This window comes from Macrobrachium rosenbergii, chromosome 24, assembly GCF_040412425.1.
Source record: "Macrobrachium rosenbergii isolate ZJJX-2024 chromosome 24, ASM4041242v1, whole genome shotgun sequence".
Lineage (NCBI taxonomy): Eukaryota > Metazoa > Arthropoda > Malacostraca > Decapoda > Palaemonidae > Macrobrachium > Macrobrachium rosenbergii.
In genome coordinates this window covers 30,465,644-30,483,735 of record NC_089764.1, presented here as the reverse complement: position 1 = coordinate 30,483,735, position 18,092 = coordinate 30,465,644, and the positions used below count along the sequence as shown (strand labels likewise).

General features: G+C 39.9%; 1 protein-coding gene across 2 annotated transcripts in view; it reads left to right on the top strand.

Annotated features, from left to right (window-relative positions):
• Positions 1-18,092, top strand: part of LOC136851961 (neuroblast differentiation-associated protein AHNAK-like) — a 125,149-nt gene that overhangs the window by 80,327 nt on the left and 26,730 nt on the right. For both annotated transcript variants that reach the window (XM_067126339.1, XM_067126340.1), the window contains exon 2: positions 5,541-5,615. In XM_067126339.1, coding sequence (XP_066982440.1) covers positions 5,541-5,615 — 75 coding nt within the window. The remainder of the gene's footprint in view (positions 1-5,540; positions 5,616-18,092) is intronic.

Here is an 18,092-nt window from a genome sequence, read left to right as displayed (position 1 = left end):
ATATTTGTCAGTAAATGTTTTGAAGGCTAGAAATATGGAAGTTATGGTATAAATGAAACCAACGTAAAAGGGCTGGGTATGTGTGTGTGTGTTTTTTTTTTATTGAATGCAAAGGCAAGTTGACTGAGAAACAGACTGCATGCTGAAGTTGAAGTTTCTGAAGTGAATGACTGAGAAAAGTCCTCTCTCTCTCTCTCTCTCTCTCTCTCTCTCTCTCTCTCTTTATTTGTCCATTATATTTATTTGTCCATTATATACATTATATATATATATATATATATATATATATATATATATATATATATATATATATATATATATATATATATATATATATATATATATATATATATAAACAGTATATCTCGAACATTATAATGTCAGGATTAAAAATAAATTATATTCATTTGTTCATGTTATCACATGACTTTTTTAAAATTACGTCACGAATAGCTGGCACCTAATCACCCTCACAGATTGGAAGAAGCAAATAGCATGCAATTGAATAGGATCTGGTGCTTTGGCTGAACGCTATTTCCTGCTTTGATTCACACGGTTGGACATTGAATCAGCTGATGAAAATGCAGGGTGTACTGACACCACCCCTTTGAAATCCGAGTGCACTGCTCTCGTTCATTTTGGCATAATGAGGCCCCTGTGTTTTCCGTCGCTCCCGTGATGGAATGAATGATTACTTGACAAACACGCACAGAGTCCATTCCCACCTCGTGCGGTGCACTGTAGGCGTTATTTAAGGTTCTTTGCAGCGTCCCTTAGGTCCCTAGCTGCAACCTCTTTCATTCCTTTTACTGTACATCTGTTCATATCATCTTTCTTCATGTTACTTTCCACCCTTTCGTATTAATTGTTTTATAGTGGAACTGCTTTGAGGTTTTCCTCCTGTTACACCTTTCAAACCTCCTTTACAATTTCCATTTCAGCGCTGAGTGACCTCGTGGGTCCCAGCGCCTGGCCTTTGGCCTAAATTCTACATATTCCAATTCCAAAACAGCAAAAGGTGAAACCTGACGGCGCCTCTAACCACAAGTTATGGTACAAGTCACTTCAACTCTTATGGGTATTGCAAAGATCAGATACACGGCAGCCATTGTTTATAAAACGAAATTCGTCAACAAGAACTTTAAGGTTAACCAAGGCAGTGTTAGAGTAGCTCTGAAGAACAGTTAGACTGAAAAGCGCCTTTGGTTGACAAGCAAGAGATTCATTCTCTTCCTCTTTCTTCTGCACATGACCTGATGTTCGTGGGACTTCACCCGTGACGCGTAGAGATCAAGTGAATGAAATTGCTGCGAAAATGTCTCTTATCAATTAAGGGTTTGTCCTGGATGCCACAAATCGCTTCGATGCCCCGTGCCTGTGATGATCCGGTGTAATTTCAGAGTAGAGGAAGGTTCTTCATTAATTCTCTACCGTAGGGGGGTTAGTGTCGTCAGTGCACCTTATGTGTGCACTGTAGGCATTATTTAAGGTTCTCTGCAGCGTGCCTTCGGCCCCTAGCTGCAACTTCTTTCGTTCTTTTTACTGTACCTTCTTTAATGTTCTCTTTCTTTCATCTTAATTTCCACCCTCTCCTGACAATTGATTTATATTGCAGCTGCGGGTTTTCCTCCTGTTACACCTTTTTAACCTTTTACTGTCAATTTCCCTTTCAGCGCTGAATGACCTCATAGGTCCCAGCGCCTGGCCTTCGACCTAAAATCTATATTCCTGTCCTGTCCATAGCGTTCAATGGATGCGCCGTTTTTGTCAGTTTCAGTCATGACAAAGTTCCAAGATGAGGAAATGCAGTCATTCATTTATTTTTATTCAGAGTTCGCCTCACGGTGTCTGGTTCGGACGAAATTCTCCCTATAAGTCCTTGTAGAAGTCTTTTATAAAACGATGGGATCGAATATCTTTATTTTCCATTATATTTCTTCATTTTGTATCCTGCTCTGGTTCTAATTTGAGAGAGAGAAAAAAAATGACGAACGGACAAACTTACTGAAAAATACTCGTAGTAGCATGAGTCTTGACTTGGAGAAACAAATCCACAGTTTTGTATGGGTACAAATGTATTTAAAGATAAATCTAAACAGATTTTTTTTTTTATACATTTGTACCCATACATAACTGTGGATTTGTTTCTCCAGATTAACCTATGTTAACGTCTCTCTCCCTTCCTGATGGAGAACCTTAAACTGGTCTAATAACAGTAAAAGGTAGCGTACTAAAATTGCAGTCGTTATCACTGATGATTAAGTGAATTTAATCTCCCTAAGAAATGTGTCACTGAAATTGCAGTTGTTATCACTGATGATTAGGTGAATTTAATCTCCCCACGAAATCTGTCTAGCTACAACAGAGGTAGGTTTCATGGCGAGTAACGTGAAGAATTCCCTCGAACCGTGACAAAGCGGAACTGGTCTCTCTATCCCTGACCCGTGAAAGTATCTCCTTGCAGTGTGCCTACGTAGACAGCGGGACAGCTTAATAATACGGCCTTGTATTATTTCTGATGTTCTTTCATTCAGAATTCCCGGTGCACTGTAGGCATAACTTAAGGTCCTTCGCAGCGTCCCTTCGGCCTCTAGTTGCAACCCCTTTCGTTCCTTTTACTGTACCTCCGGTCATATTCTCCGTCTTCCATCTGACTTTCCATCCTCTTTAACAACTGTTTCAGAGTGCAGCTGCGAGGTTTTCCTCCCGTTACACCTTTCAAATCCTTTTGACTCTCAGTTTCCGTTTCAGCGCTGAATGGTCTCATATGTCCCAGCGTTTGGCCTCTGGCCTAAATTTTATATTCCTTTCCTTTGCCGTTTTGGTTTACTTTGATTGTCGATGTTTGTAGTTTTAGGCTGAGAGAGAGAGAGATTTTAGTGTTACTCATGATTGATCTGAAAGCCCGGTTTCAACATTCTCCTGTGGGAAGATAATGTAAGCTCTTTTAAAACCACTTGCATTCGTGATGTTTTCAAGTTCTTGGGTAACATTCTTGCTTGTACCCTGTGTGCTTTCGCAACGACGATTATTTTTACTGTTTTCAGTCACACAAATGATTAAAATTAACCTTAACAATGAAGAATATTAATCGTAAGCCAGCTGGAAAACATGTGACGGCAACAGAAAAATTCCCTTAAGATCAAGTTTGTATTCCGGCGAAGAATCTAGAAGTTTTTTTATTTATTTTTTATAAGTGAGCGTGGCATGTCAAGAAGCTGAATCCCGAGTGACAGGCCTATGAATACGATATGAGCAGAGAAATTAAAAAGGGTCTTAGGTTTCCTGAATAACTTCTGATACATTTTACAGCAAGATGAAGTCAAGCTCTGTGACTAACACTACGCAAGAATCCTCTCTTAGAATCTCCCCGCTAGGGTCTTTGTTTATTTTCACTTAACCTCATAAATCGAGGAGAAATAATGACGGAAGTTAAATCAAATGTTTTGAGGAACTACAAGTGTTGTACTCCGTAGGGGGCCAGTGCCATCGGTGCACCTCATGCGGTGCACTGTAGGCATTACTTAAGGCTCTTTGCAGCGTGCCGCCTTCAGCCCCTAGCTGCAGCCCCTTTCATTCCTTTTACTGTACTTCTGTCCATATTCTCTTTCTTCCATCTTACTTTCCACTCTCTTTTAACAATTGATTCATAGTGTAACTGTTGTGAGGTTTTCCTCCTGTTACACCTCTCAGACCTGCCTACTCTCATTTTCGCTTACACCGATGAATGACCCCATAGGTGCCAGTGTTTGGCCTTTGGCCTAAACTCTTTAGTCCAGTCCAGTCCAGATGAAGATAGCACCAACATCCGTTAATTCAGTAACAGACTAAAATTTTAAGTATAAAATTTCTCTCTCTCTCTCTCTCTCTCTCTCTCTCTCTCTCTCTCTCTCTCTCTCTCTCTCTCTCTCTCTCTCTCTCTCTCTGTGGTCTTTTTTGATAGATGGCGTTACGTCATATCGAAATCAAACCTACGAAAGTTTCTGCTCTTTCTCTCCTTCAAATCATTCAGGGATTCTGACTCAGATCGAGACCGAACCCCGGTCTTTTCAAAAATGAGAGGCCAGGGCGTTGCCAGTTGACCTGCAGAGGTCATAAAAGAAGTTGGAACCTATGTACTCCTGCCTAGGAAAAACCTCAGGTACAGGAGTACTGTACTTAGGTTCCAACTTCTTTTATGACCTGTGCGAGTCAATTGGTAACGGCCTGGCCTTTCGTTTGAAAGACCAGGTGAGGGTTCCTGATGTGAGTGATATCAGATAATATATATATATATATATATATATATATATATATATATATATATATATATATTTATAAAATACTTGTATGTGTATATATATATATATATATATATATATATATATATATATATATATATATATATATATATATATATATATATCATACATATACATACACATATATATATATATATGTGTGTGTGTGTGTATGCCATTTTTATATGGTCAATAAGAATATCTGCTCGTTCAGAACTGCACGCACTGGCAAGTTACTTCCTTTCCCAGAATTTCGCATTTCTGGAGCAACCTTTCATACCCTCCCAATGCATTCCAAAGGCCTGAAACTGGGACGGACATACCCTGAGGTCATTTCCGCCATATAAAGTTTCAGAATCACGTTCCGTCATTCTCGGATGGTGTCATCAGCCGTCGAGAATACGAAATGAAGACTGATCCCCACTTGGGGTGTGAGGGTGAATTTCTGTCCCTCTGGTAAATAAGTGAAAATTCACCGTTGCATAATGATTAATGAATACGGGCTTCAGTTCACTCAAATATGTCTTCTGTGATTCCGCCTTAGGTTACTGGGAATCTCAGCTTCCTCTCATTCCAATCAAAATTACGTTCTGCTTTGAAAGGACAAGAGGAAATTAATGCCCGCTAAGTTTCTGTCTTTAAATCAGTGTTGAAAGGAATAACCTTAACTTTATTTCATCATTTACGATGTTATAAGTAAATCATTCATAGCATATATTAAATATGACGTTGAACATTGTATTTTTTCTCAGTTTATTTCGGAGCTGGCGGTAAATTCTCCCAGTCGACATCACTTTAACCAATGGCAGTTGCCGAGCAAAAGGAACAGCCAGTCACGATTCATCTCAGTGATATCAGCTGCGGATATTTACTGTCAGCCCAGAAAAAATGTATACATTTCACATTTTTCCACCCCGTAGGTGGGTAGTGCCGTTAGTGCACCTTATGCGGTGCACTGTAGGCATTACTTAAGGTTCTTTGCAGCATGCCTTCGGCCCCTTGTTGCAACCCCTTTAGTTTGTTTTACTTTACCGCCTGTCGTATTTTCTCTCTTCCGTCTTACTTTCCACCTTCTCCTAACAATTGAGGTTTTCCTCCTGTTACACCTTTCAAACCTTTTTACTCTCTATTTCTTGTTTCAGCGCTGAATGACCTCATAGGTCTCAACGCTTGGCCTTTGGTCTAAATTCTATGTAATCAATTCAATTCTCATTTTTCCAATTGGAGAGCTATATCCATTTTCTTTTTTTTTATTTCCAGAAGGCAAGAAGGTCGATGTTGACGAAAGAGCAGCCTACGACAATCCGCACTTCCAGCCGGACGAAACTTCGTTTGGTGAGTGACTGGAAAACTCCTCCTATGTATCGTAATACTTTGTCCCTTATAAACAACTCCTGTGTAATGTTGCTCCTTAAGTATGACTCTGTCTCTCACCAACAGATACATCAAACTACAAAAGCTTTTTTCCTTCGTCCACCACAGTCACCGTCTTTGTCATGTTCTTCTGATTTTCTCTTTAGTAGTTTTCCCATTTTGCTCTCAACTTATTTCACTTGGTAGCTATAATCCTGCAAAACCGCTTTTTGAGAAATATGGTCCTTAGAAAATTCGCTGACAAAGATGATCATGTTTCTTCGCTAAGAGCAAAGATTAAATGGGGAAAATGTATAAATGTTATATTAAAAAGCCATTTCCCTGGTCATAACAAGTATCAAAGATAATACTCCCTAAATCCAAAAAAATAAAAAAAATAAACAGTTGAAGAAATCTAGAATTTTTCATCTTGTAAAGGAAATGGTATTAACGTCTGAACAACTGTTTTCCCACGCTTCGTGTAGTTAAATGAATCTCTCTCTCTCTCTCTCTCTCTCTCTCTCTCTCTCTCTCTCTCTCTCTCTCTCTCTCTCTCACACACACACACACACAAACACACACTTGATTTTTTAAAATATGAAGTTAACATTCATTATGGAATAGAAAGCACATATATTTATTTTTCCAATACAGATTATCAATTTTGAGAGAGAAACAACTCCCTCTGTAAGTTATTTGTCGTGCTTTGCATAGAACACAATATTAAACGTAATGGAACCGAACAACTCTTCTGCTTAATGTCCCCGTAGGGGCTAGTGCCGTCAGTGCACCTCGTGCGGAACACTGTATGCATTACTTAAGGTTCTTTGTAGCGTCTCTTCGGCTCCTAACTGCAACCCCTTTCGTTCCTTTTACTGTACATCCTTTCATACTCTCTTTCTTCCATCTTACACTCCACTCTCTGCAAACAATTGATTCATAGTGCAACTGCTTTGAGGTTTTCTGCCTGTTACACCTTTCAAACCTTTTTCCTCTCTACTTCCGTTTCAGCACTGAATGACCTCATAGGTCCCAGTACTTGGCCTTTGGCCTAAATTCTATATTCAATTCAATTCTGTAAAGTTTCAACTCGCTCATTCCAGTTTAGTGTCGACATAAAATGATTCAAGGTCGCCTCAGTTTTGCTACTTTGTTGTATGAAGTTAATGATGCATTATTTAGCTGAAATAATGATTAGTTGATACATGGGTCACAGTGAGACCACAGCAGTATGTAAAGAGCTTCTTCCACTGACAGTGGCGTCGCAGTGGGGGAGCCAGGCCCCCCAAGTCAGATGCTTCCCCCCCCCCGCCGTTAAAATTCCCTTTGTAGCTAAACTTCAACCCTTATACAGTATTTGATACATTTGCATATCAGTAAGAGTTGAAAATGAATTGAAAACTGAGCTCTATAATTTCAAATACAGGTTTACTAATTACTAATACCATCCTTTTCCTTCATTCACATGGGTATATACATTCGAGATTAATATATTTTACTAATTACAGAATCGGGACATTATTTTCATGTAATTTTCTCTGGCTCCACCCCCAAAAAATATCTTGGCCCCAACTATGGTCCCTGCTGATGGAATGCCAGCTACGCCACTGTCACTGGTGGGCAGAGTAACATTGATACTTGCTTTTCACGTTAGAGTTGCGCATTTAAGAAATGCTTCAGTAACACCGATAATATCTTGCTAAACGATGCTAGCCCATGTTCATTTATTCCTCAAAGGAACCTTGTATTTTTTAAGGAAATGTAGTCATAACATGCGACAATTACTCATAGCTACATATTCTGTGCGCATCATATAAGCCTGGACTGATGTTTTGATGAAATCATCCGTTGCACTGGAATATAGAAAAAAATAATACTGGAACCTCTCACGAGGCCATCTCAGAAATCAGAATTCCACTTCCGTCCTGCACCAGCAGTTAATCTCCTCTCCTGTCAGACTTCTAAACAATGTGGCGTGGGCGCTCTTGTCACCTTTATTTTTAGCTTGGTAAATCATCCCTGCGTAATTGATCTCCGAATGCACACACACACAGAAGGATAAAAAATCCTGCGATTGAGAGCCACTGGCAAATATCCAATTCCAGATGTCTTTCGACGATAAACTGGTTGGTATTTATTGCTGTACTTAATATTTTCATTGGGTATTGTCAACTTGACCGGAAATGCCATGGAGTCGAGCTTTATCTGGAAAACTGCGTCTTTGGTGACAACTAGTTACACCTGGGTTTTATTGTAGTGCTTTGGTACTGCATTCTTTAGGTTGGATTTGCAAGCAAGCAATAAAGGGATATTGTAGTGCTTGAAAAACTGCATCTGTGATGACAACTAATTACAGTTTTTATTTTAATTTTGTAGTGCTTTGGTACTGCATTTGTTAGGGTGGATTTGCAAGCAAGCAATAAAGGGATATTGTATTGAAAACTGCATCTGTGATGAGAACTAATTACAGCTTTTTTTTTTTTTTTTGTAGTGCTTTGGTACTGCATTTGTTAGGGTGGATTTGCAAGCAAGCAATAAAGGGATAATGTAGTGCTTGAAAAACTGCATCTGTGATGACAACTAATTACAGTGTTTTTGTTTTTATTTTGTAGTGCTTTGGTACTGCATTTGTTTGGGTGGATTTGCAAACAAGCAATAAAGGGATAATGTAGTGCTTGAAAAACTGCATCTGTGATGGCAGCTAGCTACAGTTGTGTTTTCTTTTTTACTTTGTAGTGCTTTGGTACAGCATTTGTCAGGTTGGATTTGCAAGCAAGCAACAAAGGAATATTATAGTACTTTGAAAGCATTGTCCTTGGTATGTTCACAGTTATGCAGATAACGACAAAACAAATGAATAAATGAGTGGATAACAAAACAAGATACATCAGTATCTGGGCCAAAGGGGTCGTCGGGAGCGGATGAGGTTCAGCGGGTCTCAAAAGGCCATCTGTTATAAAAGTGTTGGCACATTGCTGTACGCCCAGAGAATATCTGATGATTTAATTTCCAGCAGTTTCCAGTTACCACGAAGCCCTTTTCATATTCTTCTGCCGTAGGAGGGTAGTGCCGTCAGTGCTCTTCACGTGGCGACCTTTAAGCACTCCTGAAGGTTGTTTGCAGCGTCCCTTCGGGCCCCAGCTGCACCCACTTTTTACAAAAGCCTTTTGCTTTATTTGCGTTCCAGCTTCCTCTCTTCCAACTTGCTGTCCAACCTCTCGTGACTGTGACTTCTCAGTTCCACCTTCCGAACCTTGTACTTCATCTTCATTTTCTAGAGCTCTTCATCCTGCCGTCCAACCACTCTAACTCCCAGTTTTCTCTGAAAGACTGAATGGCTGAAAGTGCCCCAGTGCTTGACTTTGTGGCCTCATTTTCATAAATAAATCAGTCGTGCTATGGAAATCATCTTTCCTAATAAGCCCTTTGTTGAATTGAATTGAATATAGAATTTGGGCCAAAGGCCAAGCACTGGGACCTATGAGGGTCATTCAGTGCTGAAACGGAAATTGACAGTAAAAGGTCTGAAAGGTGTAACAGAGGAAAACCTCAAAGCAGTTGCACTATGAATCAGTTGTTAGGAAAGGGTGGAGAGTAAGATGGAAAAAGAGAATATGAAAGGAGGTACAGCAAAAGGAACGAAAAGGGTTGCAGCTAGGGGCCAAAGAAGGCACGCTGGAAAGAACCTTAAGCAATGCCTACAGTGCACCGCATGAGATGCACTGATGCCACTACCCCCCTACGGGGAACAAGCCCTTTGTTACTAGGTTTCTTGTCTGTCCTTTCGGTACCTTTGACACCGGTATGTGCTGGTGGGACCCAGCAGAAATGAAATTCCTTACCACGAAAACAGGACAAATATTCACACCGAGGCCTCCGTCGCAATTGGATGCTTTATATCAGATCAGTCGGTTGTTCATAACTCATCCCAAGTGGGAAACCGTTCCTCAGGTATCGGTTCTCTGACCAATCTTTCAGTTAGTGATTCACTGAAGTACATATTAAATCAGCAGTGCTCTGCTTTGGCTGTTATTCCGTAATTTAATTAAACTTAATTGAATTGAATTGAATATAGAATTTAGGCCAAAGGCCAAGCACTGGGATCTATGAGGCCATTCATCGCTGAAACGGAAATTGAGAGTAAAAGGTTTGAAAGGTGTAACAGGAGGAAAACCTCAAAGCAGTTGCACTATGAATCAATTATTAGGAAAGGGTGGAAAGTAAGATGGAAGAAAGAGAATATGAAAGGAGGTACAGTAAAAGGAACGAAAGGGGTTGCAGCAAGGGGCCGAAGGCACACTGCAAAGAACCTTAAGTAATGCCTGCAGTGCACCGCGTGAGGTGCACTGACGGCATTACCCCCTCCCTACGGGGGTTATTTCATGATAATGTCCGTAATCTGGTTCTCGTCTCAGGTAAGGTACTATCATGACGTCCGTCATTATTTTCAGACCCAATCATGTTGACATTATCGTCATATTCGTCTCTTTGCTCGAATTTCTTCAAAAACAAGAAACTAGTAAAGAAATATAAAGTTTTAAGAGAAGATTTTTTTAAAACTATAGACAGACCATCTCGCACCATTATTCTGAAGGCTACGCAGAAATCAAGTTATTTCAATAGAGTCAGTTTAGCTGCATCAAATCAAAATGCGCGTGTTCTCTGATCATGAATTCAAATACTAAAAAAAAAAAAATAGGCTTGGCGCTGGGGATAATTATCATATGGTCCCTGAAAGTCCTGTAATTGGAGATAATTATTCCATCGTTCCAGAGCGTCCTGAGGACTGAAAATAACAATTATACTGTCATAGAGCGTCTTGATAACCGAAGATATAATTATAATATTATCCCGGAATGTCATTAAGACTGAGAAGGCTTCCTAATACTATTGGTGACTGATAATTCTAAACAAATTCTTCTTCTCCCTTTTCAAAAGTGGACTGCCTGAGAGAGAGAGAGAGAGAGAGAGAGAGAGAGAGAGAGAGAGAGAAATGATAATATTAAACCGGAATGTCATTGTGACTGAGAAGGCTTCCTAATATCATTAGTGACTGATAAATCTAAACAAATTCTTCTCCCTTTTCAAAAGTGGACTGCCTGAGAGAGAGAAAGAGAGAGAGAAATTATAATATTAACCCGGAATGTCACTAATATTGAGAAGGCTTCCTAATATCATTGGCAACTGATAACCTAAACAATTCTTCTCCCTTTTCAAAAGCGGGCTGCCTGAGAGAGAGAGAGAGAGAGAGACAAGAATGTTAATCTCCAGCATCGACTTCTAGGATGCTGAAGGGACAGGATGCTGGGAGTTCCTACGGAGTCCTTCGCCACCTTAGGCTTTTACAACGCTCCAGCATTTGGCTGTTGGCAAAGAGCCTGATGATGATGATGATGATGATAGCACTTTGTGATTTGGATTCGACGACGCCGTTGGCCCGGGTCATGCACCGGTGAAATACTTGGCTTTGCTAGCAATGCTCCATAGTCGTTTTCCATGAGGGCTGGTTTGGCTTCGGGGTATGTCGTCGTGGAACAAAGGGATTCATGAGTTCCTGTGTACATTTTCAAGTTCGTTGGGCCGTTTGGGGGAAATGTTGATTTAGTTTTGCGTATGAGAACTGAATGTGTTTATAGAGTGACGTGAGAATTAGATTTTGTACAGGTGGAGTGGGTTTGAATGCCGAATTCCAAGGCGGATTCGCCCTCTCGGTTTCAGTTCTGCCTCGGCATTACGTAACGCCGCAAGCATGATAGCGTCTACCCACCTCATGCTATATAGGTTGCCGCGCGGAACGACGACGGACGGCGGAGGCACGCCTGGAAGAAGTACTAACTAATCTCGGCGAATAAAAATTCCCTGCGAGCTATTGTGAGCCCGAGTAGTAGCGTAATCCATACCAGTATTTGTACCAAGCACGGCCAAGTGCGTATACCACGCCGTTTTTGCGCCCACGGCCGCAGGTGACTAACCTCAATTCCACCGCCCCCTTTTTTTTTTCTCTCCAGCGTGTATGGTAGTCATTCTTATAAGGTGTAACAACCCTCTACATGACAAACGATACGCTGTCCCTTTATTGCTTTGAGAACCGCGCATTGATTGGCTGGTTGATTCATTGATATCCCGGCATTGATAACTGCGTCCAATCGCCGCCTCGTTTGCGTTCGGGCCCGAGTTCTGATTGGCCCGCGGACGAGAGTGCCCGGTGGGGGAGGGGTTATTACTCTGAATGAGACGCAGGTGGGTAGCCGCGGGGCACGGACGACCTTGGTCAGGACCTAGACAGACGGGAAGGAGAATGGAAGGCGGTGAAGGAGGAGAAGGAGAATAATAAGGAGAAACAGAGGAGGATGTGAAGGAGTAGTGGACATGTGCCCCGATGACAACAGAGAGCGAATGAGGCCGCGGGGAGGCGCAAAGCAAATCAAGAGGCACTTCGACCCTGGGTATGAAAGACGAAGGGAGCTACGGCAGAGGGGCAGGAAGGCGGAACTGAGAAACCGGAGGGGGAGAGAGAGAGAGAGAGAGAGAGAGGCCCCAGCTCGGGACGAACGTGATGGAAGCCAAATATGACAAAAAAGAAGAAGACAAAATAATGTTAAGACTTCAGAACGACCCACAGCAGCCTCGGTTAATTGAAGAGAATGTGGAATCAGTGTCACTGTTTCCTTTGTTCTGAAAGAAGTCTCTACATAAAATTAACACTTAAATATTATCCAGCTTTAAATATATATGAGACAAACCACCCCTCCCCACACACACACAAACACACGCATGCACAAACACACGCACGCACAAACACCACACAGACGCGGAGTGACAGAGGAATTCAGGGAAAAAGATAAGAGAGAAAATATTCGAAGGTCGTCTCAAGAGCTGTGATATAAGTCGATATCGCTGCTGCTGCTGCTGCTGCGTCCTCGTTGTTGCCTCCACAGATAACAGAGATAGGTTGTGCTATACCACTATTATCGCTGCTACTACTGCTACTAATACCACTACTATCTTTTTTTTGAGCGTTTACAAATAGACTGAATGCTCAAAGACTGAATTTTCTTATTTTTGTGTGCACATCTTAAGTAACAGTGTTTTTTAAATCTTTTATAGATACACGCATATATAGGCTTGCATATACACACCTCTTTGTGTACACAGTCACACATACATATATTATATATATATATATATATATATATATATATATATATATATATATATATATATATATATATATATATATTATATATATATATATATATATAAATATATATATATATATATATATATATATATATATATATATATATAATATATATATATATATATATATATATATATATATATATATATATATATAAAATCTTCTGAAAGCCACCCGCTCCAGTCGACTAGATACCAAGTACATAATTCAGTGCACTGCCCTGGTCATGGAAACAAAATGCCCTTTTGAGTAAAATGCCCACATCATCAGTCAGCCTAGAGAGAGAGAGAGAGCGAGGGTGACGTATGATCTATTCTCTCTCTCTCTCTCTCTCTCTCTCTCTCTCTCTCTCTCTCTCTCTCTCTCTCTCTCTCTCTCTCTCTCTCTCTCTCAAGAGCATCCTCTCCATTTAAAGTATATATAAGTCCAGCCAGGTACAAAAAAAAAGGCATTACGGCAGGTAAATGAATCATGAATCCTGTAGGGTTGGAGGGACTTTTCCTTTCCCTGTATCAGATCACCCACACCTGGAAAGACCATGGTGACCAATATATGCCGAGTCCATCCCTGAGGAGAATCTGTGATGGGGCTTTTGACAAAAATCACGAGAAACTCCTCGAGAATATTTCGGGGTACCAGTCACAATCTGGTACCGACAGTCATGGGTTAATTACTGTAAGATCTCCTCAGTAATGTCTTTTATAAGTCCTTTAGAGGGAGAAAAGGGCAATTATTGTATGAAAGGAAAGAAAATACTCTGGCTCCCAAAGGAAAGTCAGCGGTTCGGCTCTACTCTAGGGATTGCATCTTAGAACAGAAGGCTTTGACAGATGGATAATTAGACTAGACCACTGGGTTTTTTTTTTATCATAGTTCATAAACATTTGATTTTTACTGTGAACTCTAATAATGGTCAGTTGTGAGGTTCACAGTCCCCAAAAAGGAATCTCGAAGTGTTGCAGGACATTCCAAATTCCTAAAATGATTTGGAAAAATAGGCTCCCTTTCATACTTGCAAGCCGATGTCACCCATTTAGAGAGACGACCGATTCTGTTATTCATTCCCATAATCTTATTGTTTTTAAAAATCTAATATATGACTATTTTTAGAGTTTACCATCCACGCCATTTTTCTTTGTTCAGTGATGCCACATCCGGCCAGTGGTGCTGAATGAGACTATTGTTCTACTGCCCAACAAATGCAAAACGTTTAGCAGTTAAATCCCTGTCAGAGGAAATACCTACCAAATTATATATCTGCCTTCCGCTGGGAAATATAATGAGAGAGCAAAGTGAATTGCACCTCACGCGGTGCACTGTAGGCATTATACTTAAGGTTATTTGCAGCGTCCCTTCGGCTCCTAACTACAGCCCCTATCATTCCTTTTACTGCAACTCCATTCATATTCTCTTTCTTCCATCTTACTTTCCACCCTCTCCTAACAATTGTTTCACAGTGCAGCTGCTTTGAGGTTTTCCTCCTGTTACACCTTCCAACCCTTTTTCTTCTCAGTTCCCCCTTCAGCGCCGAATGACCTCATAGGTCGTAGTGCTTGGCCTTTGGCCGAAATTTTACACTCCTTATATTCCATTCTTCAGAGGGAAACGCTTGGCCAGGGAGGAGGACGCCAGCGGCGGGAGACTTTCAGAATATGCACATCCTTTGTCATTCCTTAAAATAGATCCGACGCTGCTCATATTAGGGCCACGATTAAAATGGTCTGGAAGCGTTGGCTAAGCCATGACATCACTCTGGTTCTGAGAATCAATTCCCAGTTTATATATTCTCTTCATGAGAGTTGTAGGTGGTGTGAATACACACGCATACACACACCACACTCACACACACGCGCGCGCGCATTCATAGATATTAAAAGCCCGTCGGCACACGAAGTAAGCACTGCCATCGTAAACAGTAATGCACACCCAGCATTCGGTAATGGAGGCAAAAATATAAACAGAAATTACTGATAGTTTATTTTTTCACTTCTACGTGGCACAAGTGAACTAAGTATTACTGAGGAATACATAATAATTATAGTACATAAATTACGACTAAAAGAATGTTTTGAACCGACGAAATTTTCTCTTCCAAATAAAGTTTTCAGACAGTTATGCATATATATATACATATATATATATATGTATATATATATATATATATATATATATATATATATATATATATATATATATATATAATATATATATATATATAATATATATATATATATTATACATATATATATGTATCTTTTTTCATAATTATTTTTCGTAAAAGCAAGAAATTTTTATAAATCAGGTGAGTCTCTGACGTAAGTCAGCTGATTATGATGGGAATATAAAAATCGTGTCAATGGCAAGCTATTAGTAAACAGGAAGTATGTCGACTAAAACTTTGTCTCTCATCAATGATAAATAAAACCCCAGTCTTAAGAAGACATCCCACGTTATAAAGGACCCTCTGTAGAGTCCACCCACACTAGGTGTCTCTAGGGAAGCCTTGTGTCGCTCGGAGGTGTATAGGTTCCTCTAGATGAAAAGATGTCTTAGGAACCGGTTTTGGGTTTGATTTTCCTACACTGACAGAATGTATTTCTTCCATATCTCATCGTTGATGGAATTCCTAAACCAGTCTTCCTTATCTCCAACTAATATGGTGGAAGGAAGGCTAGAGAAGTTAACAGCATATTCTCGTAAGCTTTAAGTATTTATCTTTAATTATTCAAAACCCTTGCTTTTGGAACTTCAGAAGTTCAAGCGAAGGTGCAATGCATTACTGCCCTAATACTATTCTCCTTGCATTTCAGTACATATTTATATATTTGTTATTTTCTTAATTTATTTTTTATTCTAGTAAGTGGGATCTCTTCTTTCTGTATTTCCCTGTACCTCCTTTTACTTATTCCTAATGAACACCTTAATATTCTTTGGAAGCATGAATTTCAAGCCAATGGCCCCTTTGGTGGGCTTGTTCCATAGGAATAGGTTTCCTCTTCTGGATAATAATAATAATAATAATAATAATAATAATAATAATAATAATAATAATAATAATAATAATAATACCCAACCGACTGAATATGCGACCAATGAACCAAAGTTTCAGTAAAAGACGTATCATGGCAACCTCAAATTTATTCATATTTTTTAAATACTCACAGATGTATGTTGAAGTCATTCTCAAAGCTTTAGTGCTTTATCCGAACACCTGCCATCAGTTCTGCTAAAACCCCGAAATGTGACGTGAATTGTATGACTGAAAACTTGATTTACATTTATTTGGATAACTTCGTCTTCCAACACACACACACACACACACACACAAGAAAAAGCAAGCCTATTCATAGATTGACTTTCCTAGTGTCATATAAAGTACGATTATCTAATTGGGTATAGATCCACTATACTAAATCAAAACCACTCATTTCAAAGCAAATGAAGAAAGGTCTGTCATTCAGAAAAATGACATTTATGCTGTGTACATTACAAGACACTCCAGCTGAATCTTACAAGTGAAATCCCCGTAGGGGGTTAGTGCAGTCAGTGCACCTCACGGGGTGCACTGTAGGCATTACTAAAGGTTCTTTGCAGCGTCCCTTCGGCCCCTAGCTGCAGCCCCTTTCACTCCCTTTACTGTACTTCCATTCATATTATCTTTTATCCATCTTGCTATCCACATACTCCTAACAATTATTTCTTAGTGCAACTACGAGGTTTTCCTCCTGTTACACCTTAAAACCTACTTACTCCCAGTTTCCTTTCCAGCGCTGAATGACCTCATAGGTCCCAGTGCTTGGCCTGTGGCCTAAACTCTATATTCCATTCCATTCCTCCATTCCATTCCTTACAAGTGAAATGACAATAATGAAGCAATATCATACTGCCTGACTGATTGATGTGTTTTTCTGCCATAGCGCAGCATCAACCACCGTCAGTTATACCTGAAGTATGTTTTTGGCTATAAATAATTTGGATGAAAAAGATGGAGAAAAAAAACTCAGTTCTCAGCGAATTTTCGGGTGAATGAGGAGAGTGATAAGATTGGTAAATGCACCAGATACCAAAATAGAGAGCTGGCTAAATTGAGGCTATTCCCCGCAAGGGTCTATATTTGATTACGCTGATAAGCTCACCTGGCGAACAGGTGCGATGCTTTGGCCGATAATGTTGGTTTTCTGGAAGAGGAAAAAAGGAAAGCTCGTTTGAAAGTTTCTGTGCGCTTTGGTCTTTTTAAATTAAGGGTATATGGATTCTCGAGGTTATCTGGATGCATTCTGTTTGATGAGAAAGTCTTTGTACAAATGTAGAAAGCGTAAAATTAATTTTTCTGAAAATATCTCAGATGTTTTGCTTTACAACTGAATACTGAATTCCAAGTTTGTCAAGTGGCAAAGAATTGCAGATCAATATACATGTTCCGTAGGAGGGTAGCGCCATCAGTGCACCTCATGCGGTGCACTGTAGGCATCACTTAAGGTTCATTGCAGTGTCCCTTCGGCCCCTAGCTGCAACCCCTTTCGTTCCTTTCGCTGTACCTCTTTGCATATTCTCTTTCTTCCATCTTACTTTCCACCCTCTCCTAACAATTTATTCATATTGCAACTGCTTTGAAGTTTTCCTCCTGTTACACCTTCCAAACCTTTTACTGTCAATTTCCGTTTCATCGCTGAATGACCTCATAGGTCCCAGTGCTTGGCCTTCGGCCTAAATTCTATATTCAATTCAAAAACAAAAGACACAAGGACGTATTTTTGTTTATGTATGCGGTTGCATATAAAGCGTCTAATTTCTTTACAGAATCTATTTGATTCTCAGTTTAAATGCCTTACAGTGAATGCTCCAGAGGACCAGGTTCCAAATGCTTTGAGATACAACCAAGTTTCAGGGAGGTCAGGAAGACATAAGACTTTGGTTTTGAAGCTGACCTGTGACCTCAAGGTCAAGTTGAAAAATATTGTGTTAAGAGCACCAAACTACTTACCAAGCCTATTAAAAATTAGAGGACTGTTAAGAAGGAGAATTAATAATAATAATAAGTAACGTTCACTTTATATTTTGGTGGACAGGTATTTCTGACACATGGCGTATAGTTATAAAAATCAGAGGCCATTGACTCTTTGGCTCTCGTAGTTTTAGAAACCTGGAGAGAAAATGCTAATATTTTGTTCTGGGAATTGGCCGGTGACTTGAAAAACAAGTAAAATTTGCGCCGAAGTTTCTTCGACGCGATCAAGTTTTCAGTACAGTCGCTATAA